Here is a 24,314-nt window from a genome sequence, read left to right on the forward strand (position 1 = left end):
ATTCAATGATTGTGTTTGGTGAAAGCGTGTATATTGACATAATCTTACAGGCGACGTTTAAAAAATCATGTAAAAAGACAGTGACTTTTATTCATCACAAAATAAATGTCATAATTAATTTCTTCTTTTCCTGACCAAAATTTCAGTAGATATGGCAACACTGGACTATGATAGTATCCACGTGATCACAGCAGCCAATGAACATCGAGTATTTACGTGCAGCCGGAAACGTCAGAAAGAGTTCCTTTTCGTACGGCCTGTGTAGCCGACAGCATATCGTTTGTTTGTATCGCGAATCCGTTCGTGATTTTGTGATCATTCATATTTAAGACCATTCAAGATGGTACAAAAGAAGGTTAGTAAGTGCTTTACGTAGGATGTATATTCATTTTCGACATAATCCTCAGTGGATGGTCATCGTAACGTTGTGATATTTGACTTCGGTTTCTTGGGGTTTTGCACATGTATCTTATTCTCATCTGTCAAATCTTGCAATATAAGTGTTATAGATCTCGTATAATATGTGTGGTGTGTACCAGTTCTCCGTAGATCTTTTGACTACCCTGTTTATACCACCTGCATGTGAATGTTTTACTTTGTATAGCTGACGTGTGTCTTAACCTCAAATCCAATATTCGACCGACAAACTAGTAAAGCAAGTGAGTGTATTATAGCCATACAATTCGTATTTCAAACAACTCCGTTTGACGTGAAGGATGACAAGCGATTTCGTTAGTGACAGTTGCCGTCTTTCATCCAGAAATTTTGTTGAAAGCTGGTATACATTGTCAATGTTGACAATATGACAGCCTCGTTATATCGACCTGCTTCCACCTTTTATGTCCACACTTGTCGGCTTCGCAGTGTTCGAGTCTAATGTGACAAGTTTATATTTGAATACAGAATATTCAGAAAACTATCACCCGATTTCTATCGACTATTTCTAGTTTTATGTCTCTAATATATTATAATGTTTATGGGTATGCCAAGTGAATTGAGCAAATAATTATAAAATTGTTGATCAAGATGGACACTTCGGCATTCGGCAAGATATTTATATTTCATTCATCTAATATCTCAATACTAATATAATTTATTTTGTCAAAGGTTGAGTCATAAAGGTGACTACCATTTAAGGAGATGCCTGTGTTCTCAAAAAGTGTATACAAGCCCTAGAGCCCACTGTCACTAATGACTACCGTGAAATTAGCTCCACAATATTGATATCAAACCTCAGTTCTTGTCTGTCAAGTTATGTTGGTAATTGTGCGCAGATGTTGCCATGAGATTTTATGACTCGTTTTAGACCAAACCAAACCATCTAATCTACCCCAACCTAATATTACCTAATATAATTTTAGTTTGTGAATGATGCATCAAAATATATGAAAATTTCAAATTTTCAATTAAACAATTATTGGATCGAAAAGCCTATGCGCCGACGGAAAAGAGTATTTATTAAAATTAATTGTCTACATGGAATAAACTGTTTTCATAAAAAAAAGTTGTAAAAGCTCACGACAACATCTGCGGCACAATTACCTTCTTTTTTTTTTACATAAAAAGTTTATTCCATGTAGACAATTATAATAAATACATAGGGTCAATAATACATCTATCATCATATATCATCAATAAATACATCTCGTGCGGTCTTAGCGTTATATATTTTAATATTTGGTTGGACAACGTTACTTTATAGTCCATTACATATTTTGTTTTTACAATTAGTTACGCAGGTCCGTACACTGTTTACAAAGGACGCTTACTAACTTTCTTTTTCAAATTCCCCGTACCCACGCCGTCCAGCAAAAAGGACTCTCGTGATTGGCCAAATTTTATCGCGTGATGCTTTTGATTTGACAAATCACGAGCACCACCCCGGCACAGGCGCGTGGAGGTTTTAACGTTGCCGGCAAGCGCGGCCGAATTTATTATATATGAATACTTATATTTAGTCATAAAATTATCTCTTTCATCCATCATCATTTATACTTTAAAATCTATCTTAATTACACCTCCGCCCAGTAAGTAATTTTCACACACCGGACGAAGGCCTTTACTTATGAATAAAAAAAAAATACTTACGTAGTTGAGCAAGGAATCAGATTAGATGTTTTATGAAGCCGTTTCTAGAGGTCAGGGTTACGTTTCGACTTATGACTACTAAATGATTATTTTACATCGAGAGAAGCCCGGCTGTAACAGGGGTGTATCATTATATTAGGTTAGTTTTGGTTTGGTCTAAAAATAGTTATAAAATCCAATGACATCTGTGGGACATTTTCCGTTAAGTTAATTAGTGGAAGCCAGCGGTAAACAAATTTTGAAAATAGGTCTCTTCACAGTGACCCAAGCTAGGCAAATTTAACACCCATGCGCGTTGAAACGCAGACACTGTCGATAGACAGCAAACCTTTGCCGGCCATGGGTCACACTATAGTAACCACGTAACATTTGCCTTGGGCGATTTTGAAGTGCAGATTTACGCGACATATCTAAATCATTCTTAGATATCACAAACCATTAACGTAATAAAATCTTTGCTGTTGGGTAAAAGTGTATCCTATATTATGATATATCAATAGGTTTGTGTCTGAAAAGTATAAAATGATGCCCATATTTGCTATCCTACAATGCTATGCGGAAAATGCTTCTACCACCAAAAGAGAGCATTACTGATTCTACACATGAAATATTATACAGTAACCTCTTAAATGCGCTAACTTATATAGTGTTCGATTAATGGGATGCTTTTGTTTGTTGATAGCCCAAGAAGAAGTCCGGCAAGAAAGTGGCAGCGGCGCCCCTCGTCGTTAAGAAAGTCGAACAGAAGAAAGTCGTCAATCCTCTCTTTGAGAAGCGGACGAGGAATTTCGGAATCGGTCAGTATTTAACACATTTACTCTCAAATATTACGTCACTCCGGTCTCGGAGCATAATGAACGAAAAGTTGTGGTGTCTCCCTCAGTCTGGTGTTGCAGCTTCTAAACATATATACGAATGTCTCCGAGTACGCGGCCCCTGAGACATGGTATTTTTCATACTGTTTTAAAAATTTAGTTCAATACATTTTAATAAAATTAATAATGGATCACCATGATGAAAAATGTACCTGAAATCTACCATGATTGTTTTTGTACATTAACGAGCTTTTTAACACTGATGTGATACTATCTATATATAATATATTATTGAATGTCTCGATTTGACATACTATGGTATTGACAGAAGGGAACGTTTGCAGGTCAGGATGTCCAGCCGAAACGTGACCTTTCCCGGTTTGTCAGATGGCCTAAATACGTACGCATTCAGCGCCAGAAGGCGGTCCTGCAGCGCAGGTTGAAGGTCCCTCCCCCAATCCACCAGTTCCAGTCTACGCTCGACAAACAGACAGGTGAGAATTTTTATGATTGCCTTTTTAAAAGTCAGTGTGTTTATCCAATGAGTATGTGAAATGATGCCTATATTTGCTATCCTACAATGCTATGCGGAAAATGCTTCTACCACCATAAGAGAGCATTACTGATCGTTTGATTTCTTTTGGTTATATTGGAAAATGGAATTGTACATTGTTTTATTCCGATTTTTTTTAATATTCTAGCCAAGGGACTCTTCAAAATTCTGTCAAAATATCGTCCCGAGAGTGATCTCCAAAAGAAACAGCGTTTGAAGGCAAAGGCTGAAGCCAAGGTGAGAGACATTCATTATCGTATTCTATATTTTTATACCAACATTGGATTCATGTCGTTCTTATCAAAATACGTATGATTAATGTACAGACCGTCTAGTGCCCGCCATTCTGTTTTTATAGTGTTTACAAATGATGAAAAAAAGCTAATGAATTATTGTGATTGTAACCACTTAAGAGCTTTTTAACTCTGATGTGAACACGCTCCTCTTCCAATTGGAATATAAAAAAAATAACAATATTAATAAATTGGTTAAAATCACTATCTGGACACCCTGACTAGATGGAGGTTGCTACTCTACCTTAGGATCGATTTGAAGGTTTTTAGCTTGAAACAACCACCAACATAAATAACTCGGATATCATAAAAATTAAAAAAACTGTTTTTAAAATCATCCTAAATTGATTGTTCTGCATCATGTCTTATTTGCATTTGTTAACAGGTGGCCGGCAAGGAAGAGGCTCCCTCGAAGAGAGCGAACACAATCCGGGCTGGTACTAATACTGTCACCCGGTTGGTAGAAAAGAAGAAGGCGCAGCTAGTCGTAATCGCTCATGACGTTGACCCTATTGAGGTGAGATATTCTCATGTACCTACCGCGTATTATCACAAATCTTTGGAAGTGTCAACAAGTCCCACCTCAATTGCTTATCTGTTTAGCAATGATGTTTTGAATTTCTTCGACTGAGGTGAGGGTAGTGACTCAGTCGACCAAAGCGGTTACCGAGCGCCCCTCATTCACGGATGTCACTTGACTCTGAGCTAAACAGACGCAACAATTATTGCTTTGACAATTATTCTGTAGATGTCACTTTTTTTATTCATTTTTTATGTACTTATCTCATTTTTTCCGTGACAACTTATATTGGATAAATTTAACTTATAGTATAATGTTGACATTTTAAATTGCATTGGAGAAAGTATGTTTAAGTTGTCGCAATTTAAAGGAAGTGCAGTTAGGTCTTAGGTTAGTCTTATCTGTGTACATAATTGTAACACTACTGTCCGACAATTAGAAATTGGCGATAACAGGAAGTCGCCGTAGTCATATATATAAGACTGCTCAGTGAAGTACCTGTCATGGTGACAACGCGTGCTAGAGGCGTGTTTAAGTAATGTATCGGCTCTCCTTTTAAATGTGACTTTTCTTCGCTATGAACCAAAACTTAACGAATAATAATTCAAACATCACTCTTGATCGTTTAAGACATATTTTTCTTATAAAAAGCTTCAAATTACATAAATTGATACATCCGTACAGAAGCGTAAAATGAAATGATGAATTTTGGGGCGTTCCTCATTTGAAAACGGAAATGCGATTAGCTGCACTGGATTGCTAGTTCACAGATTTAAGAGCATACTTCAGTGAAACAGCAAATAATTTTCAGCAATAGGAGGAACGTAATTTCGCCCGCATTGCCATTTGGAGCGATAGTCGACCTGTGAGCATGTCAATTTGTTTATTGATGGCGTCGGAGGAATTAATTCTTAAATCGTGTGAAGATGACTAAAAAACGTTACGTATTTACTCTAAAAACAAAACATGTCAATGAATGTATTATTATTACCATTACTTAAATAACAATAAACATAACATTAAATGGAGGCATGTTGAATTTTTATGACAAATTATGTTTTGTTCGTCACGCGTCGTTTGCACAATATGCGCGTCGCGTAGTCACGATCGTTTTAGATCATGCCTCAGCTGAAGTATAACATTAACACGCAGACAAGAAGTCATTGTTCGCCAATACTCAATTTCACAAATAATGAGATTTCGTTTAGTACAGCTTTATACGACCCAGTTCCTATGATAACGAATAGTTCAGCATTTTGTATGCTTTGTATTCCAGCTGGTTCTCTTCCTCCCCGCCCTGTGCCGTAAGATGGGAGTTCCATACTGCGTCATCAAAGGAAAGGCTCGCCTTGGAGCTTTGATCAGACGGAAAAACTGCAGCGCCATCTGCTTGACCAACGTAAGAATGCTTTCATATCCGGTTGTAATTATTTTGTCATTGCAGATTCTGATTTTTATAAATATTATTGTCAATACAATAGAAGTGTATGAAATGATGCCTATATTTGCTATCCTACAATGCTATGCGGAAAATGCTTCTACCACCAAAGAGAGCATTACTGATTGTACACTTTGACAATACAATTGCACTATTGTAGTGCAATTTTTTTAATTTCATAATTTACACTCAAATATATGGAAATTCACTAACGAATATGACGAAGTGTTATCTATAAACTAAGTACAGTAAAACCTTGTTAAGGGGGGACATGCTCGTCGAAGGTCAAAATTGAGTTTTTATTGTATATTCAAACCATGATCCTGGACACTCCTTAAACGTTGTAGATGATCTATTTATATAATTTTGAAGCCTTATTATCCTTTATAGTTATTTTAAACATTTGATGACTGCATGAAGTATTTTTGCTACATAAAATAGTATTCTTTTAAACCTCTCGCACTAATGTTTTAGAATATAGTCATATTTCGGTACATAACTGTGCAGTGGTGTTAAGATTTTTTACATGTATTAATTTTTAAACGTATTTATAAAACCATTAGCATAATTTATTACGAGATAATTTTTGTAAAATATTCACGATAAAAAATTATATTGATAATCTCTGTGATCCCAAATTTGACAAGAATTAGGCATTTTATTATTCAAAAAATCGGCAATATTAACACATTTCAAGATGATTCTAAAGATATTTATTATAAGCTATGTCTTTGACCATTCAAGTGTGATAAACATCTTATGAATAATGATTGCTTTATAATAATTATTGACCTAAGAATAAGGTAGTGTTTTTTTGAAATACGCCATTTCTTTTGTCATTCCCCAGTGGTTAAGCTACAACATACGACCGTAGCCATAAATTAACAAACTATAATTGAAGTAGGGAGTAAAATGATATTGACGCGCGTGTTTGAACATGTACCGTTTAAAAAAAAAATTTAAAAAATTCAGTTAGGTACATGTTCAAACACGCGCGTTAACATAATTTTACTCCCTACTTTAATTATAGTTTGTCATTTTATGGCTACGGCCGTATGTTGTAGCTTAACCACTAGGGAATGACAAAAGAAATAGCGTATTTCAAAAAAACACTACCTTATTCTTAGGTCAATAATTATTATAAAGCAATCATTATTCATAAGATTTTTATCACACTTGAATGGTCAAAGACATAGCTTATAATAAATATCTTTAGAATCATCTCCAAATGTGTTAATCTTGCCGATTTTTTGAATAATAAAATGCCTAATTCTTGTCAAATTTGGGATCACAGAGATTATCAAAATAATTTTTTATCGTGAATATTTTACAAAAATTATCTCGTAATAAATTATACTAATGGTTTTATAAATGCGTTTAAAAATTAATAAATGTAAAAAATTTTAACACCACTGCACAGTTCTGTACCGAAATATGACTATATTCTAAAACATTAGAGCGAGAGGTTTAAAAGAATACTATTTTATGTAACAAAAATACTTCATGCAGTCATCAAATGTTTAAAATAACTATAAAGAATAATAAGGCTTCAAAATTATATAAATAGATTATCTACAACGTTTAAGGAGTGTCCAGGATCATGGTTTGAAAATACAATAAAAACTCAATTTTGACCTTCGACGAGCATGTCCCCCCTTAATAACACGGTTAATTTGAAATTCACCAATCTAAATAATATGTATGTATTCTATTCGCTAAGATTCTTTCAAATTTTACTGTTTTTTTTCATTTTGTTTTTTTTTTCCATTTAATCCTTTCTATGCTGCAATTAGTTAATTTATAGTAATTAATATAAGAATAGGTGTAATTAAGGCGTCCAAAGACGATCTGGGCACTTAACCAGTTAAAGTCAAGACATCAGCAGTTAAAGAAGGGAGAACCAATGTAAATTTAAAAGGATACATAAAAATATTACAGAAAAAGCTTGAATAAAGTAGGAAAGGTTTGACAGTTTAAGGTTATGAGATTATTATTTCAAGTGGATTTCAGTAGTGCTGCGTGCGAAGTGTCGGTCATTGGTCAGTTTATGAGTTCCATCAGCAAACAGTACATCGGATTTTAGTTTCTCCATGAGCGAAAGGCCTAAAATAAAAAAAATGTGAATCATCAATTCACCCCAGTCTTATTAATTAATTTGCAGGTTGAATCCGGTGACCGCGCTGCATTCACAAAACTCGTGGAGGCCATCAAGACCAACTTCAATGAGCGCTACGATGAGCTCCGCCGTCACTGGGGAGGCGGTCTCCTGGGATCCAAGTCAGCTGCGCGGATCACCAAACTCGAGAAGGCCAAGGCCAGTGAGCTGGCGCAGAAACATGGTTGATGGATTTACACTATAACGTTTTATTATTAAACAATAAAAAAAAAACAATCAAAAAATTTACTCTTGTGTTTTTATTTGGAGGCAGTCATATATCTTCCTGTTGAAGAGTACACCTGATTCGATTAGACAGGAAAAATAAGTTCTGTTCAAGGCCTGAACTAAAATGAACCATAAGTATGAGTGAGAAAGCATTCGGCACGCTTATTTATATCTCCGCAATATGCGTTCAAGTAAGATGGAATTTCTACGGCAGAATTAGATATTTTTGTACACACCGGTAAATATTGATTTGGATGACTAGTCATTTGAAAACTGCGAGCATGTGTTGCTGAAATTTGTTGTTTTTGTGTTGGATATAAAGTTAGTTAAAGCCGTACTGAGAAGCAACATGATGGTACGTTTCATAGTTAAGTTAATAATAAAATTGGGGTTCAGTTTCATTTTACTGAACAATACCCACTATAATATTATTTTTCGACACTTCCCCACTGTGGCCAGTGACAAATTAGAGAATGGATAAATATAAATGGCCCTTTAAGGTTGTTCGCGAATGACACATGTACCCCAAAATATGGGAACACTTACTGAGATCGTGGTGGTTGAAATCGCCTAGGTAGACCTGTTTGCCCACCTCAATTCCCAGATCCAAATCCTGCGTCTGGAAAATACGTACTGAAAAGACGTATTGCAAATTGACTTTTTATACATTATAGAATAAGTGCTAGAAATTGTTGTAGATAGGTACCTACTTACCCTTCAAAAAATGTCCATTTTTCATAACGCCAACCCATCGTTAACCGAAATTGCACACAACGCGTTATAATTTTTTGTAAATTCAGTCCACTTTTCTTTCTTTGCTTTTTGAAAAATCATCAATCACACGATTATAAAAATTGTCTATTTTTCCCACATATTTTTTTTCAATACTGAGCATTGCAAGAGCGGTCAGTCTATCTTGGCCCATCGTATTGCGTAGAAAGGTTTCTTTTGACAGTGGAAAAACATCATTCACTTTCAACTGTTGTCATTGGTATGACGCAAATAAACTTGTAAGACTCGGAAAATGTTTCGTTGAAATTATTGCTGAGTAAAAAATGTAGAAGAGAAACTGTACTAATAGCGCCATGCAAATCATCTCGTTGATAAAACACCAATAATTTATTTTTTAACTTGGTTATGTTTATTTCTTCCAACAGTTTTACCAAATTTACTTGACTTGTGGGAAAATTATTTTTAAAATCAGTAATTTTCTTTATTGAACAAATCGGATATAATGAGATGATCGTTGGATGTGAATCGTGCTTCCATTTCCACTATAATTGTATCACACTTCAATTGCTACTGCGTGCGTACTAACTGCTTCACAAAAATGTTATAAATCACTAAAAACCAAATGTGTGTATATGCAATAACTGCACCAGAAACTATTTACATATGATTAAAATAACCAAAGACATTCGTCGAAACCTGTCAACGTATCCGAACCGCATACACAATTGCCGTCTTGAGACCAATTATCCAGTCAACGTTATCATTCTGTTTCATTTAATTAGGTGAAAAAACCTTTTGTCTCACACTCGGGCATTGCCGATATCACAGTAATTCAAGCACCGTTGCAAGCTTCGATGTCGTATTTTGTGTTATATCGATCTCTGTCTTATGTGTGAGAAATGATAGAAAATTTTATAAAAATACTCAATTTGGGTCAAGTTTCAAATTGCCGGCGAACACAATATTTTTGTTCGGGGAATTATCGCCCAAACAAAAAAAAACCCAATAGACCGGGTCGACACAATATCACGCGCCCTATAATTTCAAATCCACCGATTATTATTAATATTATTATATATGACATTGCACATATTATTAATATTATTATGTCGATTGTAAGGTATTTATTTTGGGAGGTCATTGACTGAATGACCTAAGCAGCGGGCTGCCACTGCATACATACCTATGGTTTTTCAATTTGTGTTTGGAGGCACAGTATGCACCTAATATATTGAGCAAGTGGCTGTCATAAGAAACAAAAAAATCTGTCAATATAAACTTCCACTCTGTGGAGGCCCATGTTACCCTAATATCCAGGCACTCCATTGGCGAGCGAAAAGTCCGAAGACCTGGTCCATGTATCTGGATCACCCAATGTTGAAATTTCAACTTTTTTGGGTGCATTGTTTGTGTACATATGTTTGCGATATAATTTATGTACATTTACAAAATATATTAAAAAATGAAAAAAATAAGTAGTTTTGAAATAAGGATTATTAGTCGTCCTTTTTATTATTAATTCAATTTAACAAGTGGCAGCAAATCGTCTTTCATTATCTGCCCCTCTTGTCAAAAAAGTGAGGTTATTTATCACTCGCCAGTGTTGCTGTATTTCAAATAATGCCAGTGTTACAAAGTGTCAAAAATATAATATTTTATTGGATTTTAGGACAAAAATTTAATAATAAAAAAACATGGAGCAGAGGAGGCACTGCTAAATATAACAAAGCATGCTGACGGCACTCAATATCGGATACCTACGCGTAACAATTACGTAAGTACTTACCTAACAAACTTTGATGCATAATCATAATATTATTATAGACGTAATTATGGAAAATAATTTATTCTAACAGGTATTTAAGATTATCCCATACTCCCAAGCCAGTCCCCATTAATTTTGTGTTTCCTGGTTATAATTTCAGCATTATCTATTTGAAATAGATTAAGTAGGTAGTTACCTACCTAGGTACCTAATTGTAGAAAATCAAAGAGATTGAACAAATGGATGCAAAAGTTGATACGAAATGAGAATGAAAGGAGTTTTACTTACCTACCAATTAAACTTTTAATATTCATGTTCACTTCCTACAAGTCCGAGTTCACGTACTTGAAATAGGGCTTGCTCTTCCTTTTTCGCGCGAGGAGTCAATTATTCTACTACCTAATAAATTTATCTCCCCTTTTCTTGTCGTTGATAATTCTATTTACCATATACCCAGGTACACGAAAGGATGCAAAAGTAGATACGAAATGAGAATAATATTATGATATGCATCTCTGTAATATCGTACTGCCAATACTGATGATCTGGTTCATTGCCGACTCAAGTAGAAAGCCGACACATTCACAACGACTGGTCCTACTTTTCCGCCCCTTCCGTTGTTGTCGATGGATGACTTGTCATTGTTCTACAGAGTGCTCACACTGACGCGTCTGTCGTGTTCTGGCATTTTCGCCAAAGTTTGTACATTACGTTTTTGGCATGTCCCATGACTTCAATAGATTTTTTCATAGTTATATATTATAGAATATTCGAAAGTTATGTATTTTAACATGCAAATTTATTAATTTACTTTATCAGTTAAATACAACTGTCTGACCTGTATATATTTTTGATTGATTATTTAGATCAAAGGTAGTGTGTTTTTACCATGTTCAAATAAATTCAAATAAACAAAGTTTGATTTCGTCATTAATTTTGAGTGTGTAATATTAAATTTGCAGTGTCTTCAATAGCTTACATTATATATTTTTGGAAAATATACAGTATTTTTAATAACCAGTAATTTGGACCAATATTGAAAGTACCAGGATATTTGAAAAAGTAGAATTCCACATTCCGTTAGGTACCACGATGTTAGAATGACTGCGAAAAATTTCCACTATAAATATGTATTTTTTTAATTTAGCAACACTTTTATATTACACTGACCGCCATTTACAATTTAAATTGTTGGTGTGTCGGTATCACTTCGGAACAGGTTGATTTCTGGGTTGTTCATTTAAGAAGTTCCACTACTGTTAACACGATTTGTAAGGTAAGAAATCACATATTTCTATTTCACATACTATACATAATCCATATTATGGAGCTTATCTTTCATACTATAGATAGGTATAATAAAACATTTCTCAGGTTTAACAATAAAACTAAGCTAAATTTTGGCTTCAAACACTTCTGAAGCAGAATCCGTTACTTCCATTCCGAAACTATATTGGTGGTAACGTATATGTGGAATGTAAAAGTAACGGAATGGAATGCATAAAGTTGTGTTTACATTGTGTGTTTAGTTCTTCATAGATTATAAATTTTTTATTTTGTCTGTTCGTACGAAAAACAAAAATATTTTCAGTAAAAAATATAGAAAATAACCTAATAATATAATAGATATTATGCATTATTTTCTCTTTAAAAATATTTTTTTTTTATTTAGTTGTACCAATTCATTTTTTTAGATGCCGCTCACTCCTGCTCAGAAAATGAGAATTTATAGGAAGATATTAAAACGCGATCCAGCAAAATATGACCAATTTAAAAAAATATTTAATGAATAATGAATAAAACCCAAAATTAAAAAAGTATGTGATATGTCTGAATACGCAAAACTAGCGCAGATAAAAGTATGGAGAGATAAAAAAAAGCCGAAGGAAAAGAAAAAACACCAGACTGAAATAATTGCGAGACATCGGCGAGTCGAAATTCCAAAAGTTTTACAAAAACACGGGAATGGGGGGTCGCTGGCAGTTTGAACCTGGCAGGTCTAAAACTGTCTGTCTATGGGCGCAGCAGATTATCTTCCAAAGATAACTGTATGGCTGCCATTACGTATTAACTGACATGGTCAACCTGTTACTAAAACTGTACGTCTATGGCGTCCTATTGGCTTCATCAAAACCAAAGAAGAGTTGATAACACAAGAAGCAGCTTCAAGCCAAAAAATAAATAAAAAAAATACAATAAAACCTTACGATATACAATTCTGATATTTGGGGGATACAGTTTTAGGTGTTGAATCGGACTGGATATGTATATATATTTCTGTTATACGCCACCAAAATTTTAAAACTTCTCCATACATTTTAGGCATAGAAATTTATAAAAATGAATGAAAAAGTATTTTTTTTGTCACGTTTAACAGAAACGTGTACCCTATTAGATTTAATACCTGGAACTGTAGGTACTCGCGAAATGTCAGAAAAGTTAGTCTTGATTACAAATAACCTGTATAGCTACATTTTAAGTTGATGAATACAAGTTAATCGTACAAGACAACATACAGTCGAACTTGGTTATTACGAGGAAAATGGGACCGACTGAATTTGCTTGTTATAAGCGTGACGTGACTACTATATATCAGAGAATAGGTATTTTTAAATGAGCTTTCACAAAGTCGAAAATAAGAAATCTGATAACCATCGTAAGAATCCCCGAAACAAGCATGGCATTCATAAACTACAAAAGAAGTTGTTTATTGTAATGAACGCTGGTAGGTACCTACCGACTTCACAAACCTTGAATTTTTCAACCATATGCGTGGATACTTTTTTATTATGGCGAAACATTAGGTAGGTACTTAGACACTTAACTTGTGTCATACACGTAATCTGACCCCGGCGATATCCTGTTCGATCGGATTTTATTGCTTAGGGTCAAACTGTTTTTAAACGATCGACACATTAACAGTATTTTAGCTCGGGATATCCGATAAGTTGCTCGTTATAACAGTGAATAAATTAAATGTATGGAGAAAATCATATACCAAAATGTCAACGAGTGTTTCCTCATTACATCCGAGATCTCACTATGTCCGAATTCTTAATAATCGAGTTCGACTGTAATTATTTTCGTAAAAGTTTAGTACTCCATGCCGCGCTAGGAACTCGCGTCCAAAATCCCTTGCTGATTCCATTTTTTTCATATAAGTATTAACAATATATATTTATTATATTTATATAATATTATAATTACCTACTTATATTATAATTATAATTGTAATATTATATATTATATTTTGCTCTAAAATATTTTTTATCTGAGTTACAAATAATATAAAGGCCAAATTTAATAAAAGTTATGGTAATTTATAGTGTGTCAAAATTATTACCTACCAAAGAGATTGGATTGGACTCCTCTTCAATCTCTTTATTACCTACCTACCATATTTTACTAGTATTGTGAAATTTATTATAAAATATGTCGATTTTAGTGATTTAGTTTAATTTGTTTTGTTAATGTGATGCACTATCAAAAAATTCAAATAAATTTCATAAAACAAAAGATTGTTTTTATGGTCACATGTAACTTTAGCTTTACAAATTCCATTCCGTTACCACTCCGTTTCATTCCGAAAATGTCCCAAAAAAGTTGGACGTTAACTATTTCACAACGTTTTTATTAGATCGTATTCTTATTTGTCCGGTGGTTTTAATCAAGTACAAATCTCGCAATCGATTTTTAACAAACTTACCGACCAGCTAGACATTTTAAACTTTTCGAATATATTATAACATGATGCCAATGCATTCTTTTAATACTTTTAGCCATTTTTAAGTAGAATTGAATTTATTTTCAGTTAATTCTGTTTTGTATGAAAAGTTATTTCGGAAGAAATCCATAATCCAATCCACTATTATTGGTTGCTAAGTGGGTGGTCCTAGCAACTAAATTATTAATATATATGTACGTTACTATGTAAATCAAAGTGACGTTTCAGTATTCTATATTTATTTACTTCATATGAAGTACAAGTTTGAGCATATTGAATATTGAGCAGAAAATTTAAAAACGTTGTATGTAAAAAGTTCTTTTTATCTTGTAATTATTTCATTTGATTATTAAATAACGAAACTTATGTATTTTTCCGATAAAATTTAGTAAAACTGATTAGTCTTTAAAAAAAATAGCAGAACGAACACTGATTGCTATTTTCAAATACTAAAGGAAAAATGCTCTGCCATTATAGACATAGAGTAACGGAATGGAACGAAATGTGCTCAAGAATTAAAATTCAATAATATTTTTTGACTATTTGTAGTTTTATTTTAAGTGTATGGTTTTTTTAATCTAACAGAGCTCTTTTTAAGTTATAAAAAGTGTCTCATTCATGTTTAATAAGTTTAGTTTCGTGGTCACGGAATAGAAAGTTATTATGCCCGATTTCATAATAAAAATGATATAAGCATTGTATTAATCAATATTTTGCTGAAAAATTGCTGTCACTAATTTAGCAATAGAACAAGGAATCTGCTAGCTATATAAAAATGGTTAATTTGAGTGAAAAAATAATATTAGGTACCCAAATTTCAAACACGTACAAACTTTGGCGAAAATGCCCGTTCACACAGGGAATGGTTTGATTTGGATAGATGAGTTACATGAGTAATAATACACTAACATTAACACACATTCTACAAATGTAATGCATAGGTCAATGCTACATATTTTTTGGAAATCGATATTACCACCGGTTTTCGTGTGGAGGACTCTAGTCTGACTTTGATAGCTGATGAATTACAGGAATGTATATTATATATTATTAATAACAGTGATAGTTAATATATTTAATCTGAGAATTTTTATAATTCAATTTGAAATGAGAAAGGGCGAATCATTATGTCAAGCAATCTGGGATCTGATTTTGACAGCTGAAAGTGGACCACTCGTTGCTTGTGCAAAAAGTAAAGATGCTCAAGATATATTAATCTAAAGACGGCGGTGCAGTGATGCCAACCGTACTATAATTATAGTACAATAATATAATTTTGATTTCGCGAAAAATGAAAAATACTATAATTTTACGCCAAATATACCAAAATGAAAATACTATAATTTTAAAGAATTCAAGACGAAAAATGTTCCTGTACTATATATTTTTCAGAAATACTATAATTTTTACGCCTTTGTACTATAATCAGCGTATAAAAATATGGCAACACTGTGGCGGTGTCTGGCTACATCGAAAGCAAGTGTTGCCCGGATTCGACAATGTTTTGACGCTCTCTAATCTACGGTTGAAATGACTCAATACGTCGATTCACAAAGTGACTTTTGTCGGTGGAATCAGTTGAGTCGTTCTGGATGTAAATAATACCAAATTTAATAATGAACTCAGGAAAGGGCAGGCGGGTAAACCATATTTGGAAATATTTTACGAAAGCTGAAGATAGAAACTCTGCGAGATGCGGCGTTTGCCTAAACATTTTGAGCATTAGAGGAGGGAGTACAAGTAATTTAAATCGACATATGAAGATGAGACACCCGTCAATTGAAGTGGAGCCACGATTCTCATTCAAATCCAAAAGACCAGATCGTTGTAAGTTCCTATTTATATATTATTATTTACTCTTACAACTGTTTACTGTTACAAATTTGCCGCTTCGAGAATGAAGTTGTGATTGACTCAAGTATTCCATTCACGGCATGTACTGATTACTGATCACTCAGAAAGACTCGAGTCTTTTTAGCTTCATTTCTACTAATAAATAATTATTGTCCGCGGTTCCTGTTATCTGTGTGCGGTCCTCTCCGTTCTCTATCTCTGCGAATCTGCAACTTACCAAACTATCCGCGAAACTACACTGAACTACGACAATAGCCACAATAGTGTATATTGTAATTATTGTTTTAGTGAAGGACCTTGTTCGATCTGCAATGGAGTGTCGTGTATTTCGCGACTGTAAAAATACGTGGTTAGAGTGCAGGGTTGCCAACTGTCCCGGTTTGTCCGGGATCCCGATTGAATCTCAACCGGGACATACAATGTCCTGGAGTTTTAGAGGCCACCGGCCAGATTTTGCCTGATCAGGCGTGTCCCTACGGAGTACCTGGCAAAATTGGAAAGGAAAGCTAAATGAATAAAAAAGGATGACAAAATATTTCATTGGAAAATAAATTTTATGAGGATTATGATGATTGTTTTGGGCCCAAAAGCTGATGACACTAGGGAAAAGTAAAAGAAATGAAAAGCTCAATGGTCTGAAAAAGTCTAGGTAATATTCGATAATAACACAACTTTTAATGGTACCCAATTTATTTTTTACTTGTCCTGAAACTGTTAACCCTCTTAGAGGGATCGAAAATTTGCTACCCCTGTACACTGTATCGTAAGAACCAGTTTTCTTGAACATTTTAATAAGTCAGTCATACATAATTTTCAAAAATTATCATGCAAAGATGACCTCCATTTCATTCCATACACCTCTTCGTGGATCAGTTCTTTCAGGCCCTTGACTGCAATTAATGGTGGTGTGTGGAAAACTTGTGTTTTCAATTATCCCCAAACGTAGTAACCACAAGTAACGAATCACTTACGTACTTTGGGATGACTTCATGGAATCTTTATGGTGGATCCACATTCTCGCCAAGACCACTCGGGCAGGGACGAGCGCGAGAATGTGGTAGATCCGCTCGGCTTTCTATTTCTCCCCAGTGCTCGCTCCTTTTGCTTAGATTAAAACCATAATGACGTACAACCGATCATCTTTTTGCACGGTTTCGAAATAACATGGTTTAAAAAAGTACCGATTATTTTTTATTTACACTGATTTTTTTTGGTTTAATGGTTTAAAAAAACTAAAAAGAATAAAAATGCATACTTATGTATGTACATATTTATCAAAAAATTGCATTGCAATGGACCACACGCCACTGGTTCATACATATCGTCAGTGTTTTGTAAAAAGGGCGAATCGACCATTTTGGCGAAATCGAGATTTTAATGAAAATACAATATTTACCCCACTAGCTTTGTTGTGTAAAAACGGCGAATTTTTATCTCTACAGGAAAGTACTTAAAAACGATAATCGACTAAAATTAAATTAATTAAAATTACGAAATAAAAAGCAAATGTTACATATTGGGCCTTTTAAAATATTATATAATAATACCTATTATAATGACAGTATTCTTTCTAAGCTTTATTATAAACTTGTTAGATATTTATAATCATCTACAGGTAAAAAACAAATAAATGTCAAAAGTTAAAAATCCTCCTGTAAAGTAGCATTTTGGTTAATTCGCCCTTTTTACAACCGACGAATGTTGTCACCGGATGCCGCCCAGACATACATACGTACGTACATGGCGCCACTAGTCAGTCACTTCGGGTTCGATACGAGAGACGCACCGCGTGCTTCGGCGTCAGCGTCATTAAATATTGCCATAGATAAAAGTGATTTTCCGCCAGTGAAACACAGCAGTAAACGGGCACGTTTATTGTCAAGTAGCGACACTGACTGAATATAATATATTACATATTATGTATTTCTCTATGCTAAATTTAATTTAAATCGAAAACTATGTATTTATTAAATTCGATTTATTTTTGTGTTCAAGAATTTCGTATTTTGAGTTGATTTTTAGTAATGGAACCTATCTACCATTTTTGTATGGGCACCTTATCTTTTTAACACGGTTTTGTTTTGTACTGTAGTCTTTGGTACGTATCCCCCGTGCAAAAAGAGGATCGGGTGTATACAATTTATCGGAGTATATAGATTTGACCCTTATTACAATGCCAAAAGATTTTTGTTTGTATGTATTGTGTACTGGTCATTATGAAATAATAGCAGACTAAACGTATGATGTCATTTGTCTACCATCTGCCATCTGCTGGTCATCTGGAGGTTATCTGAGTTTGAGCTCCAAACACAGTAGAATGAAACGACTATCACATGGCAGTGGATTTCGAGCAAATAGTCCTGCAAACGATCGGATATTAATTAATAGAAGTTGGACTGTGACTTTGGCGATTTATCGAGGAGACTTTGATGTCGTGTCACCTCGGGGTGTGGCGTATTATTAATTTGTTGTGCCCATTCAAAAATTAATTACGTCAGCTCGCTTGTACACTACGATGAATATATCTTGCCAGTATTGCGTGACCTGTTAAATCTCAAAGGAGCCGCATGTCATGTTTTGAGTTGTTAGTCCTCTTTAGTGTCATTTTAGAAGTCGACACCATTACGGTGAACATGTTTTCTTTGAAAAGATATAGGATCAATTAAAAAAATGCTTCATAAGAAAAAAAATGATTTTACATATTTATTGTTAAGTCATTTCAATGCGTTGTATATTTATATACGAACTGAAGATTTGACAACTTTAAAAATTTAAATGATGCATAGGCACTAGAGAATAAATAATAGAATGCTATGTAATGCTGATTTACACGCGTAATGTTATAACACTTGAAAAGGACGAAACAAACATTTAAGTGCGATTAGAGGGAACGTAGTTCACAAGGTTTATTTCTCGTTACTTTAATTAGTTACGTTACATGAATTAGAATGAACGCGGAGGTGTGGCAGGTTACAGTTAAATAAGTTTGGTTGATGCAATACGAAAGAGAAGCAACTGAAGCGAATGAAACAAAGGGAGTGACAAAATTTACCGCCATGTGGCGAGCGAATGCTTTATTATTGCCACACGTTTTGGTACACTTCAATACATTATCTCTAGAAAAACGAAGAACATGTGGATGCGGTGACAACACTGACAACCCAAAAATCTATTACAATATAAATAGATAATATACTAAGTTGCCATTATTTTCTCTAATTTTAGCTTCTGATAAAAGTATAAAAGAAGAAAATGATGACCAATGTAACAAGCCTACTAAAAATGTTGTCCCGAAAAAATTACATGAAATGACATTTGTATTGCCATTGCCACGAAGTCAAAGGTATTTAATATTAGTTATTATTTATATATTTAACACTTTATCAATTTTTGTTACATTTTCCTATATTATATATTTTCACTATGATAAGTGCAAAAATTGATAATTTTGATATGAGAAAGTTATTTAAAGAGTTATACCTACTTAAGTTTAGCCAATAGAAACTGTTGAAATATGAAATTATAGTTTTATAAAAAACCACCAATGCACCATTGTTTATTTTCTTGTAATTAATGACTAAATACCACAGACCACAGATTTACATATATATATATAGTAAACATATACATTTTACTAAGTGTTTATTAGTTAGCTTTAGGTTATTTAGGGTATTTTTACTAGGTACCCTTTCTCCATATTTTTTCCTCCTATCTAAATAATTGTTACATTTTTGAACCTCTGTCATTCATTGCTAATAATTGATTTCAGTATTATGTTCTGATGGAATATTTTATTCTCGTCATTATGACGTCATGTTTTCTAAAACCCTACCTATCCCCTTCATCACAGATCATCACAATATATCAGACCTCCTCCTCGTGATGCCATATATAGATAACCCCTTACCTTATAAAATACTACTGAAAACTCAACAGTAAATAAAAATAATTATTATGTAACATTTAATGTTTATTTGAACTTACTTAAGAAATATGTTTAGGGGGCAGGCATTCTAGTATTACAAAAGCACTTTGGGGGGGGGTATCGATTTTACGTATTTTTGATGACAAAGGCGCTGGAGGGGTCGAAAAATTCTTAAGGAACATTTTTATTACATTGGATTTATTAACTCATTTAGTGCCAACACCATGACTGGCGTGTTTGGAGTAAATGGCCATTAATATAATTAACGTATTATTTTAATGTGGTAATTAAAAGGTAATTAAAGGTCAGCAGTGATTGTGTTTCAAACATAAAATAAACAATAAATTAATATATTATAATTCTAATCATATTATTTGTTATAGTGAAAGTATACTAAGTACTTAAATTTTATCATTATTAAATGAAAAAAATGTCTTCACGTAGTCACTATCAATATCTCAGAAAGGTACTGAGATGAAACAAAATTTAAATTCAAGTTCTGTAAGTATGACTGTTGAAGAGTGTGCGCTTTTTCGGTTACCTGTCGCTTTCACAAACTTGGTAATCCATCAACTGCCAAACTCGCCCAGGGTACACGATATTGTATGCATTCATTATGAATCAGGGCCAATAAGGAGCCTTGTTTGAATATACGTATTTACTCGCAAGTAATAAGAGTGTTGTCTTATGTATTCCATTGCGAGGGGTTCAGCAGATACTTTACCAATTGACTACTTTACAGGCTCATGGATGGTCGACGACATCAATAATTTTGATTAAGTTTTGCGGCGACTTTAGGAACATTGCGGTCAGTCACCGCGGGGCTCGCTTAATCAATCTCACTGTCTATAATACTAATTGTTTATTTTTTTTATTTTTTAGGAATACAAAGTCAAATGACTCTCTGGAGTCGAATGATAATAATATAATCATCCAAGAGATTGTGCATTCGGATGATGCAGAGTTTGAAATTCGAGAAGAGGAATCGGAGAGTACAAATGTTGTCGAGTTAGAACTTAACAGCGGAGACAATAAGCGATTGGAAAATAAAAACCCACACGTATCAAAAAAACCTAAAACCACTAAAAGTCTCAAGCATGTTATGCAAAATGATCAACTGCGGAGGGAGAATAGTCAGTTGAGAAAAATGAACAGAGAAGCTGAAAAATCAAAGGATTTTCCTGTGTTGGATCACTTTGATCCTCTGGATTTGTTTTTCTTGAGCATGTCTAGGATGACAAAGAAACTATCGAAGGTGGAGCAGTCAAACATAAAACTCTTGGTGAGCGAAGCGGTCCTCAAGGCGGAGCTGAGATACGAAGAGAGTTTACAAAACAGTGCCACCATACGAATAATAAACACATCGACTGAAAATGACACCAGGCCAACATTACTGGAGATGATGGACTTAGATAATAATTGTTGATACTTTTTAAGGCCAGAATTTTTTTTGTTGTATTTAAAGAAAAATGGTAAGTACATGTTTGTATTGTTTTATTTTATTGAACCTCGAAACGAATCATATTTCATAACCATCTCTGTAATATAATATATGAATATATATATCAATAACAATAATGGTGATACGAAGTTACAAAAAAGGTTAAGTTACTAGGCATCCCATAAGTCCCGGTTTGACGATGGGTCCAGAAGTCCCAGCCGGTTTGTCATTTTGTCCCTGATAATGTTATTCATCTGGATGAGGGAGGGAAAGGTGCAGAAAGAAATGAAGCGTTTGAAAATGCTGTCATGAACGTCAATGAATTATTTCAAAATATTTCAATTGCCAAAAAGGATAAAATCTTTTATCTACTTTATTCTACCACTTCTGCTCGTGTTGAAAGGGTATTCTCAATGATGAACAATGTTTGGTCTGAAGATAGAGGTATGGAGAGAATGTCTGCACCAACAGGCAAAGGTATGTTGGTGTGTAAAATCAACATATTTATACATAATATATCTATTGTTTTCAATTTTTTAGACCATTCATAATAATTTCCAACTTTTACCAGTTGTGTTTAAAAATATAACTAAGATGGATAAAAGGTGTCAAATTTTATTCAGGAGGTAAAAAGAATATTTTAACAAAAATCGAGTCCACTTTATTTTGTAATCGAACAAAATAACATTTCATCTACATTTTATCTACAAGGGACGTTCACTAGAGGTATACTGCAAACATTATTCGGTGGTATCATGAGTACGGCAAAAGTTATTTGCACTTGTATCTGTATTAGTATTTGCTACGATACTTGTTTCAATGCGGTGCCACTGCCTATAATAGTTATACATACTCATCAAATGGTTTCATTATTTGGATGCATATTTGTGCAAAAAACATTTTCTAGCATTAATAAATTAAAATATCCAAACTAACACAGTCATTATCTGACATCTGTTTTGAATATTCACACTACAAAATTTGAGTCGATTAAAGACTTTAGACGTTGGAAAATAGTTATGTAAATCACATGGGAAAATTTAAAATTTGCGATGAATTATGTTGAAATATTACAATGAAATATACATGTTACAACGAAATATATTTTTATTTTTTGCATTTTATAAATAGAAACAATATATAAGTACCTACCAAAAAAATGTGACACGTGTCAAAGTTTGTGAACCCTTGCTTTAAAGCATATAATAATATTATATCCTTATAATCTCAATCAATCCTTTAAAACAACCTTATGGTGGAATGCTCTGCTTACTAGGAGCATCTGACGGCAGAATATAATATAGTTTGTAATTTAATACAATTTACATTGCTTTAATTCATCAATTATTATTTGTTACATGTTATTTTATGGTTATGTTCATCATTCAAATGTACTCGTATAAGTAATTAATAAAACAATTTTTGTATTATTTTCATTTTCAGTTTGAACATGTCTTTTATGTTTCTCAATAGCTCAATACTAAATTGAAGTTAAGGGGGATCATATATGCCAACAGAGAACCTAGCGGAAAAATCCGAAGCTTGCAATTTGAGATTTTTTTTGATAATTTACAATTTCAACTGTATTAATATGTATCTGAAAACATGAAAAAGATTTTTTTAAGTCAAAGTTAAACTTACAATTGTAAAAAAAATGTGAATTTGTCACATATTTGGTACATAGCTTTCGTTATTATTACTTACATTATTTTTATGGTTATAATATTAATACTTTCGACCGAAGGTACTTGATGGAATTTGAATTTAATGGAATAGTACAGAGCTTGAATCCATTAGAATTTTATGGTTATATTCATTATTAAAATTTAGTTTAAGTTTTCAAATTTTCAGCGCTTAGATTTTTGACTAATTCATAGTTTTAATATTATTTATATCTATTTTAAAAATCTATGTTTCTTAAAATAGATATAAAAAATATTAAAACTATGAATTAATCAAAACAAAGTCAAAGATAAACTTACAATTGTTTATCTTTGACTTAAAAAAAATCTTTTTAATGTTTTCAGATACATATTTATTAATTAATACAATTGAAATTGTAAATTACCAAAAAAAATCTCAAATTGCAAGCTTCATATTTTTCCGCTAGGTTCTCTGTTGGCATATATGATCCCCCTTAAACTTTATATTTTCCAATAAATTGGAAGTCTGTAAAATACGAAGATGGTGGAGATACAAAATAATAATTTAAATGTGGGATTTTGGCCGCCTTGGTATTTCAAGAGATTCCAATTGGAAAATATTAAGTTTATTTCGAATTAGTATTCACAAAAAAAACCTGTTTACACTGAAAAACAATTAAATCAAATGGTAATTATAGAAAATTGAAAATTTGACGACCATCTTGGTATTTTATAGGCTTCCAATTCCAAAATGTCAAGTTTAATTTACAATTATTATACATGTTGAAACTTAAAATCAATCAAATCAGACTATAGATATAGTAAACTGATTTTTCTCTGCTATTTTGGAATCTTGGGGCTCCTCGGTAAATTTTGAAGTGACTCAATATCTTAAAAATAAGCCTTAGGGTATGCTTATTAATACCTCGGAGAGGCTGGATGGTGGAAAACTGATGCTAAATTTTGGTGTTTTTATTGTAAGAGGGAAACCGGTGAATTACATTGTTACCGATGCAACACATGCAAAACAATTACGCTTTCGATGGCTTATGGTAATATTAATTATCTGTGAGTCAGGGTTGTGAATTTGCAGGGTGGAATGTTGCTATTTTTATATTATTTGGATATCTGAAGGAGAAT

At 33.2% G+C, this 24,314-nt stretch overlaps 2 protein-coding genes and 2 non-coding genes across 5 annotated transcripts; all 4 read left to right on the forward strand.

The window, feature by feature from the left end:
* The first annotated feature begins 243 nt into the window (after positions 1–243).
* On the forward strand, positions 244–8,111 carry RpL7A (ribosomal protein L7A). Its single transcript, XM_085947141.1, has 7 exons — positions 244–355; positions 2,771–2,885; positions 3,248–3,397; positions 3,605–3,693; positions 4,135–4,266; positions 5,546–5,668; positions 7,869–8,111. The coding sequence occupies exons 1-7, from the start codon at positions 341–343 to the stop codon at positions 8,049–8,051; spliced, it is 807 nt and encodes a 268-aa protein (XP_085803267.1). The 5' UTR covers positions 244–340; the 3' UTR covers positions 8,052–8,111.
* Positions 3,095–3,172, forward strand: LOC147071647 (small nucleolar RNA SNORD36). The gene has a single exon (XR_015070730.1). It is a non-coding gene; the product is annotated as a small nucleolar RNA SNORD36 (small nucleolar RNA).
* Positions 3,818–3,891, forward strand: LOC147071648 (small nucleolar RNA SNORD36). Its single transcript, XR_015070739.1, has one exon. It is a non-coding gene; the product is annotated as a small nucleolar RNA SNORD36 (small nucleolar RNA).
* Positions 8,112–15,856: 7,745 nt separating the features above from the next.
* On the forward strand, positions 15,857–22,972 carry LOC147071649 (uncharacterized). 2 transcript variants are annotated; one of them, XM_085946300.1, is made up of 3 exons: positions 15,857–16,138; positions 19,391–19,508; positions 20,973–22,972. In XM_085946300.1, exons 1-3 carry the CDS (start codon positions 15,928–15,930, stop codon positions 21,514–21,516), a joined length of 873 nt encoding a protein of 290 aa, XP_085802426.1. In that variant the 5' UTR covers positions 15,857–15,927; the 3' UTR covers positions 21,517–22,972. The 2 variants fall into 2 exon arrangements, with proteins under 2 accessions (XP_085802426.1, XP_085802427.1); XM_085946301.1 differs by lacking the exon at positions 15,857–16,138 and adding an exon at positions 16,314–16,814.
* The last annotated feature ends 1,342 nt before the right edge of the window (positions 22,973–24,314 follow it).

Source organism: Rhyacophila brunnea, unplaced genomic scaffold (genome assembly GCF_057557595.1).
Source record: "Rhyacophila brunnea isolate RB1 unplaced genomic scaffold, BYU_Rbru_1.0 scaffold_2, whole genome shotgun sequence".
NCBI lineage: Eukaryota > Metazoa > Arthropoda > Insecta > Trichoptera > Rhyacophilidae > Rhyacophila > Rhyacophila brunnea.

What these genes read in the sequence shown, in the direction of transcription:
- RpL7A (XM_085947141.1), top strand. An exon ending in TACGCTCGACAAACAGACAG is followed by an intron (nt 3,398 to 3,604) that starts GTGAGAATTTTT and finishes TTAATATTCTAG; the next exon opens with CCAAGGGACTCTTCAAAATT. An exon ending in GCGCCATCTGCTTGACCAAC is followed by an intron (nt 5,669 to 7,868) that starts GTAAGAATGCTT and finishes ATTAATTTGCAG; the next exon opens with GTTGAATCCGGTGACCGCGC.
- LOC147071649 (XM_085946300.1), top strand. Translation starts at nt 15,928, where the DNA reads ATGAACTCAGGAAAGGGCAGGCGGGTAAACCATATTTGGAAATATTTT. An exon ending in ATCCAAAAGACCAGATCGTT is followed by an intron (nt 16,139 to 19,390) that starts GTAAGTTCCTAT and finishes CTCTAATTTTAG; the next exon opens with CTTCTGATAAAAGTATAAAA. An exon ending in CCATTGCCACGAAGTCAAAG is followed by an intron (nt 19,509 to 20,972) that starts GTATTTAATATT and finishes TTTATTTTTTAG; the next exon opens with GAATACAAAGTCAAATGACT.